The sequence below is a fragment of the Passer domesticus genome, chromosome 5 (genome assembly GCF_036417665.1).
Source record: "Passer domesticus isolate bPasDom1 chromosome 5, bPasDom1.hap1, whole genome shotgun sequence".
Lineage (NCBI taxonomy): Eukaryota > Metazoa > Chordata > Aves > Passeriformes > Passeridae > Passer > Passer domesticus.
The window spans coordinates 76,843,648-76,861,623 of NC_087478.1; the positions used below are offsets into that span (position 1 = coordinate 76,843,648).

A 17,976-nucleotide genomic window follows, 5' to 3' on the forward strand; every position below is an offset into this window, starting at 1 on the left:
TCACAGCTTCCATCAACAGGGAACAGCAATTAATCAGCCAGGGCAGTGAGAAATGTGTGGTTTAGCAATTACTGCAGGTTGGAAATCAACCCGAGGCGCGTGCAGCTCAGCAGCCTCGGAGGAACACAAGTGCACCCAACAGCCAGGAGAGTTCCAGCTCTCCTCAACGAACAGGATCTGCATCTGCTGCTCCTCGTGGCCTCTCAACCTGAGCTGTGCAGCTTATTTTAGCAAGGGCAGCCCCTTGGAGGTCAAGCTTCCACCATGTCATTAAACTAAGCGAATTCCAGGAACCAAAACAGGCCAGGAGGGAACCACGAAATCCAACCAGCCCTCAGTTACACGCTGTCTTTCCAGGCTTTCACCTCTCCCACTGTTTTCCAGCCTCTTACTAACAGCTGCATTTGAAGTTTATTTGTACTTTAATAATTCAGTGAAGTGCCAAGCTGCCTGATGCTGTCGCTGTGAAGACCTGACCATAAAGTGGAGAGATTAAACTGCTGTCCCCTGCAGAGCCGTGCACAAACGCGATGCCCCTACACCAACAGGCCGGCCGTGCTCCTCTGAACAACCTAAAAATGCTCTTTTTCGACAACGATCCACCACAAATACCCTTCCTTCTCGCTCTTCCCCGCCCGGTTCCACCTACAAAGCCTTCCCAGCTCGCACGAGTCGGCTGCTGGCGTTTTGGAAGTAAAAATAGCAGCGAGCCCCGGGCACGGCCACGCACTCGCTGTTCGCCTCGGAGGTCACAGCCTCCACAGGCTCCTCGGCGTCCCTGGCACGGACCCCGCGGCCTGAGGGAAGCGACACACGAAGCCCCGAGCGGGGGCACGGCGTGCCCGGCTCCCCTGGCCCCCGGCCGGGCACCGAGGGCCCGGGCAGCGCCGCCGCGGTACCTTGGGGGGCCGGATCTTGCAGATGCCGGTCTTCTCGGCCAGGCCGCGGATGCGGCCGATGAAGCCGAGCGGGTCGCTGAACTCCTCCCAGCTGGGCTCGAACACGGGGCACTCGGGCGGCGGCACGAACTCGGCCGCATAGCGCGACCCGCCGCCCCCCGCCATGGCCGCAGGGGGAGGGGGGCGCCGGCGCCGCCGGGAGCGCAGGGCGGAGCGGGCCGGCCGGGGGCTCAGGGGCTGGGCCGGGCAGCCAGGCGCATGCCCCGGCGGCGGGGCCGGGCGGCGCGGCGGGATGTGGTGCCGGGCGCGGCTGCCGCTGTCCCGGCCGGGAGCGCTGCCCCCGCCCGAGCCCCGCTCCTCGCGTCCCGGCCCGCCGGAAGTGACGCGCTTGCAGAGCCCTCCCCGGAAGTTCTGCGCGTTGCCTTCCGAGCCACAAAGTAGTCCCCCTCGTCCGCGCTTCTTCTGGCGAGGTGGCTTCCGCGCCTGCCGCTCGCGGGGACGCTCCCAGCGCAAATCCGCCCCGTTCTCCGCCCCTCGGGGCACCGCGCCGGGGCAGGAGGGACCGGGCACCGGGGAGGGCGGGGCCACCGCCACTTCCGCCGCGGAGGAATGTGCGACGAAATCCAAGCCATTCACTTCCGGTTCCGCGGGGCCGCGTCGCCCATTGTCTGTGCCGGACGTCAGGAGCGCCGCTGGAGGCCACGCCCCCTCCGTGGCCACGCCCCTCCCTCAGGCCCCGCCCCCTTTCCCTCAGGAGCGGCCGGGGCTGAGGGAAGGGCCGGGATGGGGACGGGACCCACAAACATCACAGAATCCGGGCGCTGGCCCTGCCCGGGACAGCCCAGGGGTCACACCCCGTGCCTGAGGGCATTGTCCGAACACTCCCCGAGTCCTGCCGGCTGTGCTGTGCCCGCTGCCCCGGGCAGCTGTTCAGTGCCCAAACACCTCTGGGGAAAAGCCTTTTTAAATATCCAACCTGAACTCCACCAGCTTCAGGCCGTCCCCTTGGGTTCTGTCACTGTCACCACACAGAAATCTGTATTTTCTACCTATCCACTGCAACCCCGTCTTCCAAAGTACATTGTATCTCTTTTTGTGTTCAGCCAGAACTGTGCCTTCGCTGCCCACCAAATTCCACTTTATTCTTGCTGATTATTATACTGGTGTTCTATTTCAGCCTCAGGGAAAGTTAACTCCCTCCTCCTGTTACCAGGAGGCTTTACAAGATCTGCTGCGTCTGATGCAGATCAAAACATTTCTCTGCGTCACTTCCCTGCCACATTAAAGAGGTGCCACCCACGTTTTACGTGTGGGAAACACTGCGAGTGGCTAATTTTAACAGAAGTTACAGGTAAAACCAAACTGATCTTACAAAACATTGAGCACATTGATGTTATTGTCTTGTTGCTAAGTATTCTTGCATTTCACGGGGAGATTCTGACATGGATGCTGGATAATTTTATGTAGGACTGCATAAGCATGTGGGATGCAGACATTTCCTCACTAGGATCTAGAAATTATATATTTCTACAAGCCTTTTTTTTATTTTATTGTTTGGTTGTGTCTCTCTTCTGATGAGCTGTACCAGATTCTTTTGAGGAAATACATATATCTTGTATTCCCAAGAACAGAACCCGATTTCTAAGATAACCAATGATTTAGCCAGGAATACCAGAAGGAAAAATCTCCGTGCTCCAAAGCTATTTTCTCTGTTTCATGAGGAAATTGGTTTGAAGAATGAGGAATTGGTTTGAAGATGAGGGAGGAAGTTTCCAATAACCAGAAAACACCCTTTGTTTGAAAAGAATATTTGCATGGTGGATGAGATATATGAATATTCAACAAGCTATTGCTTTTAAGAGTTAATCCTTTGTTAGTGAGGTGTTTTTCTAAGGCACAGTGCCAGATGCCCAGTCTGTAATTCTTTGCTTTTATTGCCCTAACTCTGATTGTCCAAATTCTTGTTGCTCTAATTTTTATTACTACTTTTTATAATTATTACCATTAAACTTTTAAAATTTTAACGCAAGTGATTGGTGTTTTTCACAAGGCCATTCCCTCCCTTGTCACAAAAAAAGAGATAAATGCCTGCCCCTCGTCAAGGAAGCTGCAAATTGTGATGAGGAAGAACCTTGTGGTTTCATAAAACACAGCCTTAAGGCAAAAAGAACCCTGCCTTATTGCTGAGCAAATAGGGTTTTTTTCCTCCAGCACATTTAATAAATTAGGAAATCGTTTGGTGCATAAATGGCAACACTGTTACTGGGGGTACATGAGGAGGGTGAGGAGGCTAAAAATCATCTGGATAACCTAAAGAACACATTCAGTTCAGCCAGAACTTGTGCCAGCAACTTCTTGCGGCTGCTTCCGAATGCCAGACCATTTTCAGAGGAAACGGGGCGTGTTCTGCTGGTGTGGATGAAGGTTGCTTTTATTTTGCCCGTAGCGAATCGCTGCCCTCACAAACACAGCTCCATGAGCGCAGGCCCTGTGCGCCGCCATAGCCCCTCCGGCCATGCCGGAACTACAACTCCCAGACGCACCAGCGCGGAACCGCTGCCGCCCGTATCGCGAGCGCTGATTGGCGCAGGCCGCCGGCGCGGCATGAAAGCCCGTCTGTGATTGGAGGAGGCGGCGGGGCGTGGCGCCGTTTAAGCCGCGGCGGGGCCGGTGCGGCCGTTGCTGGGCCGTTGGAGCCGTGCGGAGGCGGTGGCGGCGCCCCCATCCCGGGCCTTCCATCCCGGGGCTCTTCCAGCGGGGCTCCCGCCGGGCACCCCCCCTTCACCCGCCTAGCGGGGTGCCCGAAGCCCTGTGCTCCACCTATGGAGTGCCCGGCTCTCCGCAGGGCCGCGATGGGCGCGGCGGACCGCGCTGCGGGGAGCCCGCGCTGCCCGAGGTAGTGCGTGTGGGGCTGCTGCTGCTGCCGGGCCCTTTCCTTCCTTCCTGCCCGCTGGAACTGGCTCCCGGAGCCCTTTCCCTCCTGCTTTGCCCTAGGGCACCTCTGCGTCTGCTCCTGTGCCTTCCTGGTTTTCACATCTTTCAGTTCCTGCTGCTCTTCAGCAGGAAAACGTTCAGCTTGTGCCTGGGTTGCCTCCTTCTTTGTGGTGTTGTTTCTCGGAGTGTGTTGTTTAAGGAGTTTCTGGTCCTGCAGCAAGTTCCTGCACTCAGTAGGAATTGTGGTTTAATGCTTTCCTACAATGCCCAGAGTTTTCAGGGATGTGCACTGAGGTTCTCATCCAAGCAGCTTTGGTGAGTGGCCCCATAAAGGTCACCCGTGCCTCAGTGTCACCTGCCAAATCACTGTTTCATCAAAATTCCTGATTCTTCCCAGATTCTGACTAAGCAGCTCTTTGGTCAAGAGGCTTTTTAGCTTCTGTTATTCATAGTTTCATTTGCAAAAAAAAATTTGTATCAATATAACTAATGAAAAGAGCATTTTCTAAGGTTTTTAACTCTGAATCTCTGTTTGCCAATTTGCTGCTTGTTTGAACAGATTAAATGTTTGAATGCACTAAATATTGCTTTGAGGAAAAGTACAGTATGTAATTATACATATCCTTGTATAATTACATGTATTACATGTTGTACAATTGTATAACATTGACTGGCTTTCCATGTAACACTTCAACATAAGATTCAAGAACTTGGTGGCTTCTGTTTCAGCATTGAGGGTGGACAAGCTATGTAGGTGAGAACATCAAGGACACCAGAAAGAAAAGCACATAGATTCCTATATTATAATGGCTGGTGCATTAGCTAGCCTAAATTATCATCTTCATTCAGTGGTGTGTCTTTAGAAAGTGTTTTTCTGTTTGGGTGTCCAATAGGGACTGTCACAGGTTGTTTTCATGTTTATTTCACAGTGGCTGCTGCTTCTAATTGAACACCAATAGACTTTTTATCCCCTGAGTTCTGTCCTTTTATTCTTTTTCTCCTCTTTTCATAGTCATCCTCCCCAAATAATGTACAAGGATTTGCTTCCATAACATCTTTTTTTATCTTTTCCATGGGTTGGGCCCTCCTCCACAGTACAACACACCTGCAAGCTGCTTTTTATCAGAGTTCTTGATTTGATTTGTCAAATGCCCTGATCTCCTGCTATTAAACTAATCTGTGTAAAAACTTAAAATCCTTTTAGCTACTTTAGAAAGTGTTTTAATTTTCCTGTCTGAAGCTTGCACGTCATCAGAGGCTTTTTCCATCCAGGCTGGCAACCCCCCGTGCCTCTTCCAGATCCGCTGAGTCGCGGTGTCCCAGCCAGGAGGATTTCTCTCCCCTGCCCTCGGTCAGCGAGCGCTTGGCCCATCTGAACCCCTCCCACGAGCTGCTGGAGTATTACCGCAAGAAGATCGCCGACTTCGACGAGGAGCACGAGGAACTGGTGAAAAGGCTGGAGAAATACAAGCAAACCTATGATGAGCAGGTGAGGACATGAGTTGTTGAACAACGATGGGCTATATTCACAAGATTGGTATTTTTAGTCAGTTGAAAATTCAGCACAGAAGTCTGGGGATTTACCAGCTAGGATTTGGCGATTGATTTTAAGATCTGGCTGTCCTCTGTCAAATCAAAACAGTAACATGCCTGTAGGATGTTCTTCAAAAGTTATTATGACTTGGTTGTATCTTCACAGTGGGAATTCTGGGTGGTTTTTTTTTTTGTTTTTTGTGTTTTGGTTTTTTTGGGTTTTTTTTCTGTTTTTTGGGGGTTTTTTATATTAAGGCCTGAGTTTACATGCTCATTTCCCATGTTGTCCAGCTTCTTTCCCTTGATTCTTGTATTGAAGGAATGCTCTTTTGTCCAAATTTAATAGGCTTTGACTTATGGATATAATTTGTATTTACTACAGTGGAATTCATAAGCTTGGCCATAAGCTGTTGAGACTAAATCTAAAAATTTGCTTTTTAAGAGGAAGAAACCTTAAAGACTATCTGCAGTGCCCTGATACAGGCTATAGCAGTCATCTTTGTCATTGTGGCTGGTTATTTGGGAATAAAACAGTCACTTCTGAGGTGATTGAGGTGCTTCCTCAAGCACTGCCATGCTTGAAGCAGCCTGAAAGTCCTTGGGGAAGTATGTACTGTGCATCCTACTGTCATGTGGGAAAAAAGAGGGGCAGGTTGCACAGTAGTGCTTTTTTTCATACAGGAGTGGTTGGCAGCTTCCTATACCAGGTGGAAAAAATGAAACATTTTTAAAATCATTTTTCCAATACTGCCCTCATCTGGTCAAATATTATAGGAGAATAAAATGATTCTTGAGCTGGCTGTTCTATCCCAGTTCCAGACTCAGAGCACAAGCAGTTCGAAGTTTGCAAGTGTTGTCCAGTGCTCTGTTTGATTTCAGTCCCTTTTTCTCTCCACTCAGCACCAGCTGCAGTGGGAGGTCCGCCACCTGGAAGAGGAGATTGCAGAGCTGCAGAAGGCTTTGAGTGACATGCAGGTGTACCTGTTCCAGGAGAAGGAGCAAGTCCTTCGCCTCTACTCGGAGAACGACCGTCTGAAACTCAGGTGGGCTCTCCTGGGTGGGGGCTGAGGCACTGCCAGCAGCAGTTTGCTCTCAGCCACACCTGGAGTCCTCAGAGCAGCAATTATTCCACACTTCCTATGAAACCAGAGCAGTGAAAGTGCAGTGCAATCTGTTGGGCTGCTAAATGTTCCCAGTTATTATTCCTCCTGTTCTGGTAGTTGAAGGAAGAGCAGAAATTGAACATTGGTTCAGATATGAATTGTGTGTTACCAGATTGAATGTGAAGTTTTGATTCAGAGAAGCTGACTCTGCTGGGTTGACCTTGGCTGGATGCCAGGTGCCCACCAAGACCAAGGCATCTTTTGTCACTCACCTCCTGTGCTGGACTGTGGGGAGAAAATACAAGAAAAGATTCATGGGTCAAGATAAGGACAGAGAGATCATTCACCAGTTACCATCACAGGCAAAACAGACTTGACTGGGGGAAATGATTAACAATTAAATGAGCAGAGGGCTGGAGCCTCTGTCTTACAAAGACAGGCTGAGAGAGTAGAGGCTGTTCAGCCTTGAGAAGAGAAGGAGCTCTCTTAGCAGCCTTCTAGCACTTAGAGGGCCTACAAGAGAGCAGGAGAGGAACTACTACAAGAGCCTGTAGTGACAGGGTGAGGGGGATGGCTTTAACTGAAGGAGGGTGGGTTTAGAGTAGTTGTTGCCAGGAAATTCTTCATTATGAGGATGGTGAGCCACTGGAACAGGCTGCCAAGATGTGGATGTGCCATCCCTGGGAGTGTTCATGGCCAGGTTGGATGGGTCTCTGAGAAATCTGGTCCAGTGGAAGGGTCCCAGCCTGTGGCAGGGGGCTTGAAACTAGATCATCTCTAAGGTCCCTTCCAACCCAAACCATTCTATGAAATCAGAGTAGGATAATGAGAAATAAACCCAGGTCTTAAAATACCTTTCCCCTCCATCTCTCTTCTCCTAGCTCAACTTGGCTCATGAATTTTCTGCCTCCTCCTCCTCTTGAGGAGCACAGAGAGGGAGGAAATGGGGGTTGTGGTCAATTCATTATATATTGTCTCTGCTACTTCTTCCTCCTCACTCTCTTTCTGTGCTTCTGCATGAATTCTTCCATTCAAGATTTAAGAACTTAAGTCAGAACATGTGTTGGTGTGCCTTGATACTTCTCAGGAGTGTGATAAGAAGTCTGATACAGCTCTTAATGTAGTTTGAGTTAAAAATGGTGGACACTTAGAATCTGAGAGAATTTTAGGTAGTTCATAACTCTTAATGCAAATTCTTTTCACCGTGTGCTATTGTATCAGCCTACATAGTATTGTCATACTTGAAAAGAGAAATGCTCTCCAATCTCAGCAAAATTGGTGGTGTTCTTGTATTGGTAACATCAGGAATGTCTTTGGGAGCTTGTTTTTAAAGCAGTATTTTCAGGAACTGCAACAGGTTGGAAAACCTGCAAGCATCAACAAGTAAAGTAAAAGGAGGGTGTGTCACAGTGTCATGATGTATTTTTTTTTAATCTGCTTCTATTTGTATATTTTCTATTGTCTATTTTTCTATTTTCACTTCCTTTGTATTCCAGGGAATTGGAGGACAGGAAAAAAATCCAACAACTCCTGGCTATACTGGGAGCAGATGAAGGAGAAATTACATATTTTCATAAGGAGCCTCCACATAAGGCAAGTTCCATTTTTCTGTAGATCTCCTCTTTGGATTTTAACATGAGTATCTGTATCCCAGAGTCTGCCACAAGCCAGATCTATCCCATAAATCAAAGGTTGCTAAATGAGCCCAAAGCAAGAGGGGTTTTAGTATAAAGGTAAGTAAGAACAAGCACACTGGAAGTAGATCCTCTTAGCATCAGTCTTCTCCTGCCTCCAAAACATACCTCCAGCTCGGCCTCTGAAATGTCAGATGGGATCTGAAGTATCTGGCAAATGGTTGTCAAGAAATTGGCAACACCACAAAAGGGGGGAAAAAAAGTGCAGAAAATGACCAGGCACATTGTTTGAAGCTCAGCTGTCTCAGAATGCCTGTCTCTTAGAGCTTCAGTAAAGAAGAATGTGTCAAGGTTGCTGCAGCACTTTCCTGGGCTGAAGATTGCTGGAGAGCCATCTGCTCTAGACGACATTGTGTTGCATAGTTCAGAAGTGATGTTGAGTTGTTTAAATGGCAGCACATATGATGTGCAATGTGGTTGAGCCTAATCAGCAAAGTCATGAGTGATTTGGATATACAGGGACTATGGCAGGAATATAGGATTTATTTTGGAATAAGGTGTAGAAAAAGAATGAAATATGTTGCATTGTTCATGGTTGCTCTGCACTGCTCAAGCTCTTCAAAAATCTTGCAAAAGCTTTAAAATTCCTGGTTTAGGGTAGCTCTAAAATTAAGCCTATTATGTAATATCCACCTAAAGACAAGCATTGGGGTTATAACCTGCTCTTTCATGGCCTCCTTTTTTTTTTTTAGGTGGGTTTCAGTTCAACAGTTGTGTTTCAGTATTTTTATCGCTTAGCTTCTATCTCAGGCTTGTTCAGTATCTTGAATGAATGTGCTGATAAATGAAGCTTCATGTTTCTGTCTTAATGAGACAAGGAAGAGTATAAAAGAAGGAAATATCATCATCTTCACCTTCCTCTTCTCTCTGTCTCCAAAATGCTCTTTTTCCTGCTGAGGGTGCTGATTTTCATCCTAATGAAGCCATCAAAGGCAGAATTACTTTCCACTTGTTCTGGTGAAAAATGTAGAGGCAGTAATGGCAAAACTCAGCCATGATAAAGGAAACTTTTCAACTTGGGCATTACACCTGTGAATGTCTTCCTTGTCTTGTGGTAGAAGTAAGGTAATGCTGTTCTTTTGGATATCTCATTTTAACTTTTTAAGGTTTGTTCTTGACCATTGCACTTTGGGGAAGTAGATGCTCAGAGCATTTATCTTGTTTCTGTAGGTTACTGTTCTGCAAAGGCCAGCAGAGACCCAAGAACAAGATGATATTTCTAGCACAGGTACCACACCAGGCTGAGTAACAGCAGCTCAGCTCTTGCTTTTTTTGTGTGTCTGTCTCCTGTATGCCAAAATAATTCCTGTCTGTGAATGCTTTGGTAAATCTCCATTAAGTTCCCTAAATATGTCTGTACATACCCATGCAGTACTCTTGGCTCCCTTTCATCACCCTTTAAAATAGCCTCTCGTGTCCCTGATGTGCTCAGCTGAGGAGGAGAACACTCATGACCCTCATGTGGCTGTTCTGGAGCTGTGCAGGCACCTTTGCCACAGCCACTCCAGGCTGTCAGGTTCTGCTTGCCTTTTGTGCACACAGTATTTTGGTTCATGTGCCTGCACACTAATTTTCTCTTTGGAAATAATTGTTTCATAAAATTGATTGAAATTAGCCAATAAGTTCAAAACTCATTCAAGCCTTGATGTTTGTGCAGCTGTGGCATCTGCCTATTCATCACTTATTTTAAGAAAACATGACAAGTTTTCTTTCTATATATGCCAACACAATTAGGAGGGTGCCTAAGTACTGCAATATGATAGAGGGGATAAAGGTATGTGATCACCCAAAGTTCTAGAATTCTTTTCTTTCAGCTAACCCTCCTAGAAGTGCTTGTGACTGTAGCAGTGGAAATCTTTCTGCTGTTCCTGTAGGCTCACCAGAACACAAATAGGTCATGCTTGGAAAGGTACTGCAAGTACATTGGAAAACCCTTTCCTACTTCAGTTAAATTTCTTCAACAGGTACAGAGAAGAGCGCTTCAAAAGCAACAGCAAAAGCAGAGAAATTAAGAAGTTCAGGGAGAGATCAAAAAGATGATGACACACTTCTACTACAGGTAAAAACAGTTGCTAACTGATGGACATAATTGCTGGCTTGCAGAAAATTATGATAAAAAATAATCTGTCTGCTTAAGATGAGATGTAGATGTACCAGTTGTATGAATCCCTGCATCTTACTATGGAGTCACACTTTGTCAGTTTACTTAGCTCTTTCTTTGCTGTGAATGTAAATTTAAGAACTGATTCTGGAAGCTTTTTGTAAGCAGATGTTCCAGTAATGTCAACTGAAATATGTTGTCCTTAAGTATAGAATGTGTAATTGATGTTATCTCCCATAATTTGATAGCAGATATGAATTTACATTAAACCCACTGAAGATATGCAGGGTTGGGTGTTTTGTGCAAGTTTGACAAAAGCAATGTGTTTGAGACAGTATTAGGCAGCCCCATAAAGTGCATTGATTCAATGAAATGTTCCCTTTTCTAGACTTCCATAAAGGTTTAGGTGTAGGTAGCATGACAGAATGAAAGATAAAATGTGCAGAATCATGAACTGGGGAAGATGCCAGAAGCTGTAGGCAAAGCATGAGGAAGGATGAATCAAGTAAATAATGGATGAACTTGTACAGCAGATATTGATGGTGGTTGGTTTTTTTATTATTATTATTTGTTCAAGCAAAGGTAGAGAAGCATCTCTGCATATTCCACAGGATTTGTTAGATGTACAATTTAAATCTTAACAATACAAAAATATTAACAATCTAATGTTGCTCCTTATAGTATGCCTCCCTGGCCTACAGCATTTTTTAAATTATTTAGTTGTTTAAAATACTTAGTATTAAAACAAAAACAAGGATAAATTAGAACTGCCAAAGGTATTATCAGGTACAGTTTTTGATCTAAAACTTGGAATTTAACAGGAGCAGAGCTGGTGTGAGGTGTTGTTCTGTAATGTCTTTGTTTGCTTATGCAGGTGAAGGCCCTGCAGGCTCAGATAGAAGAACAGACACGATTAACCAAGGAACAGGTTGAGGCACTACTGGAGGACAGGCGGATTCAGATGGAGGAAGCTGAGGTCCGGCATCAGAAGGACCAGGAAAAGATAAAAGCCATCACAGAAAAGTGAGTGTGAGAGCATGACCATGATGTAGGCATGAGATGAGAAGAGAGGGAGCAATAGAAATGTTATGACTTTCAGTGTGTTGCTTTCTGCAGCAGGCAGAAAAGCAAATCATGCAGCCATCTGGTAATGTGAGTGGAATAATCTGCTTATTAAAAATCCTCTCCCATTGGAAGAAGAGCACTTCTTTCATTAGATGAGAAGAGTTAAACTCACATTTAGACCATATGTCTTCTCCTGTGCTTCTTCCAACTTCAGTGATGACTGATGAAATTAAGGTAGGTACTAGGAAAGAAGTTAACTCCACTGGGATCCCTTTTTGCAGGCTCCATAAGACCCAAAATCTCTTGTATGAGAGTACCAGGGACTTTCTCCAGCTCAAGTTTGATGCCAGAGCCAATGAGAAAGCATGGATGGCAGAGAAGGACAGTCTGTTGAGGAAACTTGGCAAAGATCTGGATCATCTTGCTTTCAGCACAGAGTCAGGACAAAAGAAACAAACAGAGCTGAAGAAGATGTTTCAAGCAAGTGATGGAGCATCAAAACTCCACAGCAGAGAAATAAAGGTATTTTTTCTTTGTCTTTGGTAGAGTTTACAGAAACTTTAACAGTTTCTGGCTAGAAAATTGCAAACACCTTGGCTTTGGCACAATACACAGTCACTAGCAGCAGTTTCAAAGTTGTACTGGATTGCCTTAAGTTACATTGTTGTTGGCAGTAATCTAAATAAAAAACCCTCCTGCTTCAAAATCAGCATCACCTTCAAATTTCAGATGAAATGGATTTATGGTGGCATGTCACTGTCACAACAGCTTCAGTTTCTTTCATGCTCAGAAAAAATCCCAAATTCTGTAAGCCATGTGATAAGTGAACAGTTTTTAACCTGCTGACTGCACATGGCTCTCTGTTCCTGTAAGTGCTCTGAGCTAATGCAGTGTCTGGATCTTCCTTGATGCTGTCAGGGGAGAATAAATCCTCTCAGTTGATATATTCCAGCTCTTCTCTAGCAGCCTGAATTTTTCTTCCTCTTCCACTACACTTCCAGTGAGAAGTTGGGAGATCAGGATAAGGAATTGGAAAGTAAACAGGCAATAGGGAATTGTTTCCATCTACCCCTGAATGCAGATGCCTCTGAAATGCAGTACTGGGCAAGCAGCTGTAAAAGGGGAGTTACAGCATTAGTTGAATGTTATTTGTAATGATGAGCAGTCATACAAAACTGGTAGCTTAATTCAGAGGTTTTGGTAATGGGACTGATGTTAGAATATTGTCCTCACATATTTATGAGCTCTAGTTCCAGTTAATTTTTATTTTCCTGTCATACTGGCAGGGTTATCACACTTGCTTGTCTGGGGCAGGGGAAGTTTTGTAAGCACAGTCTTGAGTTAATTTTTTTTCCTGTTCTTTCTATGTCCTAGTTACTGCAAGACAAGCTAGTGCAGGAAAAGCACCTGTCCCACATGTACAGAGAGCAGTGTGTCTCCCTGGAAGGGGAGGTGGCCAGGATCCGTGAGGAGAGAGATGCTGGCAAAGAACTCTTTCAGGTAATTAGTGTGTAATCATCTGCTGGCTGTGTGGTGATCTTCCAGCATTTATTTTGTGCAGCCTATTGAGGTTTTCATCTCCATAGGAACGCTCAGAAAAGATGGGGAAGCGCCTGAAACTGATGACTCAGCGATGTGAAGCCTTGGAAAAACGACGTAGTATGGAAGTAGAGGGCTTCAAGAATGACATTAAACAGCTTCAGCAGAAACTGAAAGATGTAGAGAAGAAGATTTATAAGGTAGCAGTTAAGCTTTTCTGAGGCAGACTGTTGTAGGCTTATCCTGTAGAGATATATTCTCAGTATTTGATGTAGTATTCCTCAAGCATTAATAATTCATTTTCTAACCGTGTCTTCAAATATTAGTACCTGAAAAAAATGCCTCCTCTGTATCTTACACAGCAAAAAAGATTTTCCTTTTTTTATCAATTAGGCATCAAGCTTACCAAGAACTGTCCTTGCTATACATTAGCTGTGTATTTTGTTTCCACTCTCAAAAGTTCTTATGTGATACCTGTAGCTTACTTAGCTGTCTCAAAATTGCAAGGTAGTGGTTTGGTTCAGAAATTTATCCTGCAAAAAAAATGATTGTTTATTTTCTTTGTGAGAGCCATAGTGTTTGATTCTGTTCCAGTAAGAAGTTGATCATTGCCTCAAGTATCGTGAATACTCTGTTTATTACTTTAGTATGTCATTTGTGACTTTGCAAAAGTCACTGCAGAAGCAGTGGCTGGAAGTTGAAGCTGTGTTGTCTGTAGTAGCTTCCAAGTGTGTAGATGAACATCAGAACAGCTTCCAGGGGAAGGCACAGCCTTGATGTTGCTTGGAGTTAAGGATGAGACATTTATCTGTAATATGCTTGAGAGGATGATCTTTGCATAGCTTAGACTCTCCTGCAGGAGTTTGGCAGTGCTACTGATTCATTCTTTTCCTGTACTTTTGATGCACAGTTCAGTTTATGCAGACTAATGCATTTATTTTGATTAAAGGCTTCCATTTGTTTGGGATTTTTTTGGTTTTGGGTTGGTTTTTTTTTAATGGCCTGTGGATTTTTCAACTTTATTCTTTAAGGACTAACAGCAGTATATGAACGAGGGGAAAGAGTGTGCATGATGCCTTAATGGAGACTTGTATGTTTTATATCTGTAGGTGTGCTCTTCATTGTATTCTCAATTTCTTAACACTGTTAACCACAAGAGGGCAGGGGAACAAAACACTTGCAAGAAGTCTCCAGAGTGATCATTCAATCCTTCTCTTTGCTTGAGACCAAAATGACTAGAGATGACTGAATTTCCTGATTTGCATATTAGAATCTTTGACTGAGAACTACATGATGACACAATAAGAAACCATAGTGGGTCAAGAGAATAGAGGGATTTTAGAGCATCTTCCAATGCTGTGCCCTTGAAAGTGGCTGGGCTGGCATGCTCTATCCAGTTGCAGGGTGACAGGAAATGCCAGCTTGCCATCAGGAATTCTGATTATCCTGCAGGTTTTATTCAGCTCAGTTCAGGCCGTGTGGCACTGCCTGAGTCAAGGCTTTGGACTTGAACTGCTCTTGAATCCTGTGCAGTTCAGAGGGCAGCAGGGCAGCCACAACAGTTAGAACACCTCTAGTTGAAATAGCACAAGATAAAATGTCATCTCCTGAGGTACTTCGAACTAGATACAAGTTACTTGATAAATACTTTAACTTGCCTCTTTTTGTGTGTCCCTAAATAATATAGGAACTAGAAAGGAGTCAACATGGTTATATTCTATTAATATTTTTTCTTTGCTAGTACTATAACACAACAGCATAATGTTATGAAAGCTTTGTTCTTTATTTTTGGTTCTGGAGCACCTTTCTATTGGTGATGTGCATTATCCTAGTGATATTAACTTACACATCCTCTTTGCTGCCTACAAAGGGTCTCCTTTAGCGTTCTCTCCCTCATATACTTACCATAATACTCCATAACTTGTATTCTGTACAGCTTTGTTTATCTTAATCTTTTTTCTTTTTGTTTTTAGGTGGCTTTGAATTTGGGACCAGACCAGGATCTTGCAATTCTACGTGAGATTCGCCAAGGAAACAAACTAACACGTAAAATTCAAGGAGAACTAAAAGACTTAAAAGCAAAAATCTACATCTTAGAGGATGAACTACGGCACTGCTGAAGCTGAATTATTACCTGGCATCCTAATTTTATGAATAGGACATTGCTAGAACTTGAATAGTCGTATGCAAGAACAGCTCCTGCTTGTTTGTTTCCTGGCATCCATCAACAGAAGGTTGAAGAAATCTGCTGTTAATATCATAAACATACATGAGCCATTCCTAATGTACCAGATTATATTGCTGTTTGAGCTGAGAGATGACACCTGATAAAACTGACTTTAAAAGTACACGATGACTGATACATCAGGAGTGTGTGTGTGACTGTATCTTCATATCTGTGCTAGGGATCAGTGTATACTGCCCTTTGCCTTTGTTTGCAGCATATTATAAATCACATACATGGTTTTAATTAAATTAATAATCATAGAAGGATCTAGTTGAAGATCTGAATTTTGGCTGACATTTTCCTATGTGAGAAGCAGCTTTTAAAATAGTTCACATGATTCCTGTTTTGGTGCTTAATGTCTCAGGATGTGACTGGAAATTCTCATATAGAAAGTCTGTCCAGGAGTCAAACGTAAGACCTTTTAGTACAGGATAACTATTTTAAAACGGCTCCCATTTGTTTGGTTTTAACCTAATTGGAACAAACCTAAGTGATTTAATATGGTGGGAAAAGATAACCCATTTTAGAACTCTTCTGCAAGGGTGAGCAACAGAGTTCTGAATGCTTGGTGGGGACGGAGGTACTACACAACTGAAATTCATCTTCTCTTCCCCTTCCTCGCAATTTTTTTTTGACATGCAGAGGAAGCCCATAATAAAGGGGACCCAGTATCTTGCTTAACCACCATATTATCTGTTTCTGTAGCTCTAAACAAGATCATGGTTATGTGAAGAGAAATCTGGTCAGCTTTTGCTACAGCAGTTGTTGCTACTGAGCTGTAACAAACAGGGGTGGAAGAGCAGGTGCTCAGTTGCTAGATGAAACCTGTAACTGCAGCTGTATGTGGTGATTGTCTTCATACATCACAATTCTAGAAAACAGATGAAATCATTACAAGGGTTACAACATGGCTTCAGCCCAGTTTATAATTGCAGGTATTCGTGCTTTTACTGTACATCTATAAGTCTTGTCCACCTTGCAGCCTGAGAGCAGATCTGTAGTGGAGAATGGATTTCAATGCCTGTTTCCTACTTTAGCTTTTTTTTTTCTTGTTTCTGAAGTATGCACCATGTAGGCTACTAGCCCTTCCTTCCCCTTTGAGAAGAGCTTAGTGTGTGAAATTTCTTTTGGATGTGGAAGTGGCCATGCAGATCCTCATTTAGTGTTTCATAGATAGATATGGAAAAGATGGATGTGAAGGTTTGGAGAAATAAGAATTGTTTTTATAGCATCAGCTAAAGCAATGCAGGAGGGGAAATGCCCTTAAGACACCCATACCCACATCAGTTGTCTTAACATTTTTGTGACAAACTTGCTGTCCTGTATGGTCCTGTGCTGTGGCTTTTATTCTGTATGTGTTCTTGAGGGCAATTTGTCACAGACTTCAGTGTCCTGGCAGTCTGTCCCTGGGTGCTCAACTACACTGCAAAGGGATTGTTTTAAAGGATGTTGCACTGATCAGTTGAGCTGAAAATGCTGAACTGTTCAGAAACTGGTTCATTAACAACTTGGGTGCCGATGTGATGTGGAGAGTTAAGAAGGATATTTAATGGTATCCATTGGCAGGTATTTTTGTAGAGAAATCAAGCTAATTAAAGTGACTTTGTATGTGAAATAACATACTACTGGTTTGAAGATATCAATCCTATCACAGGGCTTAGAAGGCTGCTTCTGAGAATTGCTACATAATGAAACCTTAGCCACTCATTCAGCAGGATCCATCTACTTAAATTCAGCTGATGGGAACCTAGCAAAAAGGTCTCTTGAACCTACAGAATCCTGTTTATTTTCATCTCTTCCAAGCTGAAGAATTGACTGTGAAATGACATTTTCCTCACTTGAAAGCCATGAAGTGTGTCTGGACTTCAAGCTTTGATATTCAGGTTTGTAAGACTGGGAGGAAGTATTGGGGGAAGAAGGATGTAAATGTTTAATTTCCCTTCTTCCTTACCAATATTCTTTAGACTTCAGAAAGACTGAACAGAATAAAATGACAACATTCCCAATATATCTGCTAGTGTATCAAAATCCAAGTGCAGTTTGAACATGATCCTTAATATGTCACTAGGCTATGAACACTTCCTATGTGAGGGGGTGGGAGGGAAATTACGGTATTGTTACTCTGTAAATCCATTTTATTTGGAAGCTTTGAATATTTTTCCAAGTGCAGGAAGTGCAAAGTATTGTACAGCTTTTTCTGTGTGACATCACGTGATCCTGTGAAATGTTGCCAAAACAAATGGGGACCTTCATGCCAAGAACTGCTTTAAAGAGCCAAGTGCTGCTTACCACTGACAACTACCCTTTAAAATGTCAACAAAGCATTATTGGCATTTTCAGAAGGGTTTTCTGGGAGAAGTTCCACTATGTTAATTACTCATATTTTTTTCCCCTACAATTTTTGGGTAGAAATCAAAAAATAGCATTTACTCCAAAGATAGATTAGCTTTTCTGGTAATTGAAGTTATTAATGTGTGACTTATTTCAATACAGCTAATGCCAGGTTATGAGTGTAGGAGGACAGAATCTGAAAGATTTGTAAAATGTCTGCTTCTAATATTATTGAGACTATACTACAGGATTAAACGTTAGAACTGGACAAATGTTCTTATTGTGAGCCAAGATACTAAACTATCTCTTGCACAACTAGGAGAAAAATGAGGAGCAGGGAAACCTTATTGTTTAGCTTCATTTAAGTAAGGAAGGAGTGCCTACTTTTCAGAAGGAATGTTGAAATATTAGTTAAGGCACAGAACCACAGATGATTCAGAGGAAGAGAAAAGGTTGTGCAAGAGCTCATTTTTTCTTGCATTAAGAAGACAGATTAAGATATGTCTCTTGAAGACAAAAAAACCTACCAAAGGCCTCTTTATCCTAGCAG

The 17,976-nt window shown here is 43.9% G+C and overlaps 2 protein-coding genes across 4 annotated transcripts in view; one reads left to right on the plus strand and one right to left on the minus strand.

Annotated features, from left to right (window-relative positions):
- The window catches only part of KDM5A (lysine demethylase 5A), a 49,506-nt gene extending 48,237 nt beyond the window's left edge, over positions 1-1,269 (minus strand). For both annotated transcript variants that reach the window (XM_064421204.1, XM_064421203.1), the window contains exon 1: positions 900-1,269. In XM_064421204.1, the coding sequence (XP_064277274.1) occupies positions 900-1,064 (165 nt within the window). In that variant the 5' untranslated portion in view covers positions 1,065-1,269. The remainder of the gene's footprint in view (positions 1-899) is intronic.
- A 2,467-nt stretch (positions 1,270-3,736) lies between these two features.
- CCDC77 (coiled-coil domain containing 77) lies at positions 3,737-15,230 on the plus strand. 2 transcript variants are annotated; one of them, XM_064421218.1, is made up of 11 exons: positions 3,737-3,795; positions 5,106-5,322; positions 6,267-6,409; positions 7,966-8,062; positions 9,334-9,391; positions 10,128-10,222; positions 11,139-11,287; positions 11,611-11,851; positions 12,704-12,829; positions 12,916-13,068; positions 14,842-15,230. In XM_064421218.1, exons 1-11 carry the CDS (start codon positions 3,752-3,754, stop codon positions 14,986-14,988), a joined length of 1,470 nt encoding a protein of 489 aa, XP_064277288.1. In that variant the 5' UTR covers positions 3,737-3,751; the 3' UTR covers positions 14,989-15,230. The 2 variants fall into 2 exon arrangements, with proteins under 2 accessions (XP_064277288.1, XP_064277289.1); XM_064421219.1 differs by lacking the exon at positions 3,737-3,795 and adding an exon at positions 4,069-4,148.
- Positions 15,231-17,976: the final 2,746 nt, after the last annotated feature.

Excerpts from the sequence above, each read along its gene's own strand:
- CCDC77 (XM_064421219.1), top strand. The coding sequence starts at position 4,084 with ATGCTTTCCTACAATGCCCAGAGTTTTCAGGGATGTGCACTGAGGTTC. Across the intron at positions 10,223-11,138 it reads ATGACACACTTCTACTACAG|GTGAAGGCCCTGCAGGCTCA; the intron begins GTAAAAACAGTT and ends TTGCTTATGCAG. Across the intron at positions 11,288-11,610 it reads ATAAAAGCCATCACAGAAAA|GCTCCATAAGACCCAAAATC; the intron begins GTGAGTGTGAGA and ends CCCTTTTTGCAG.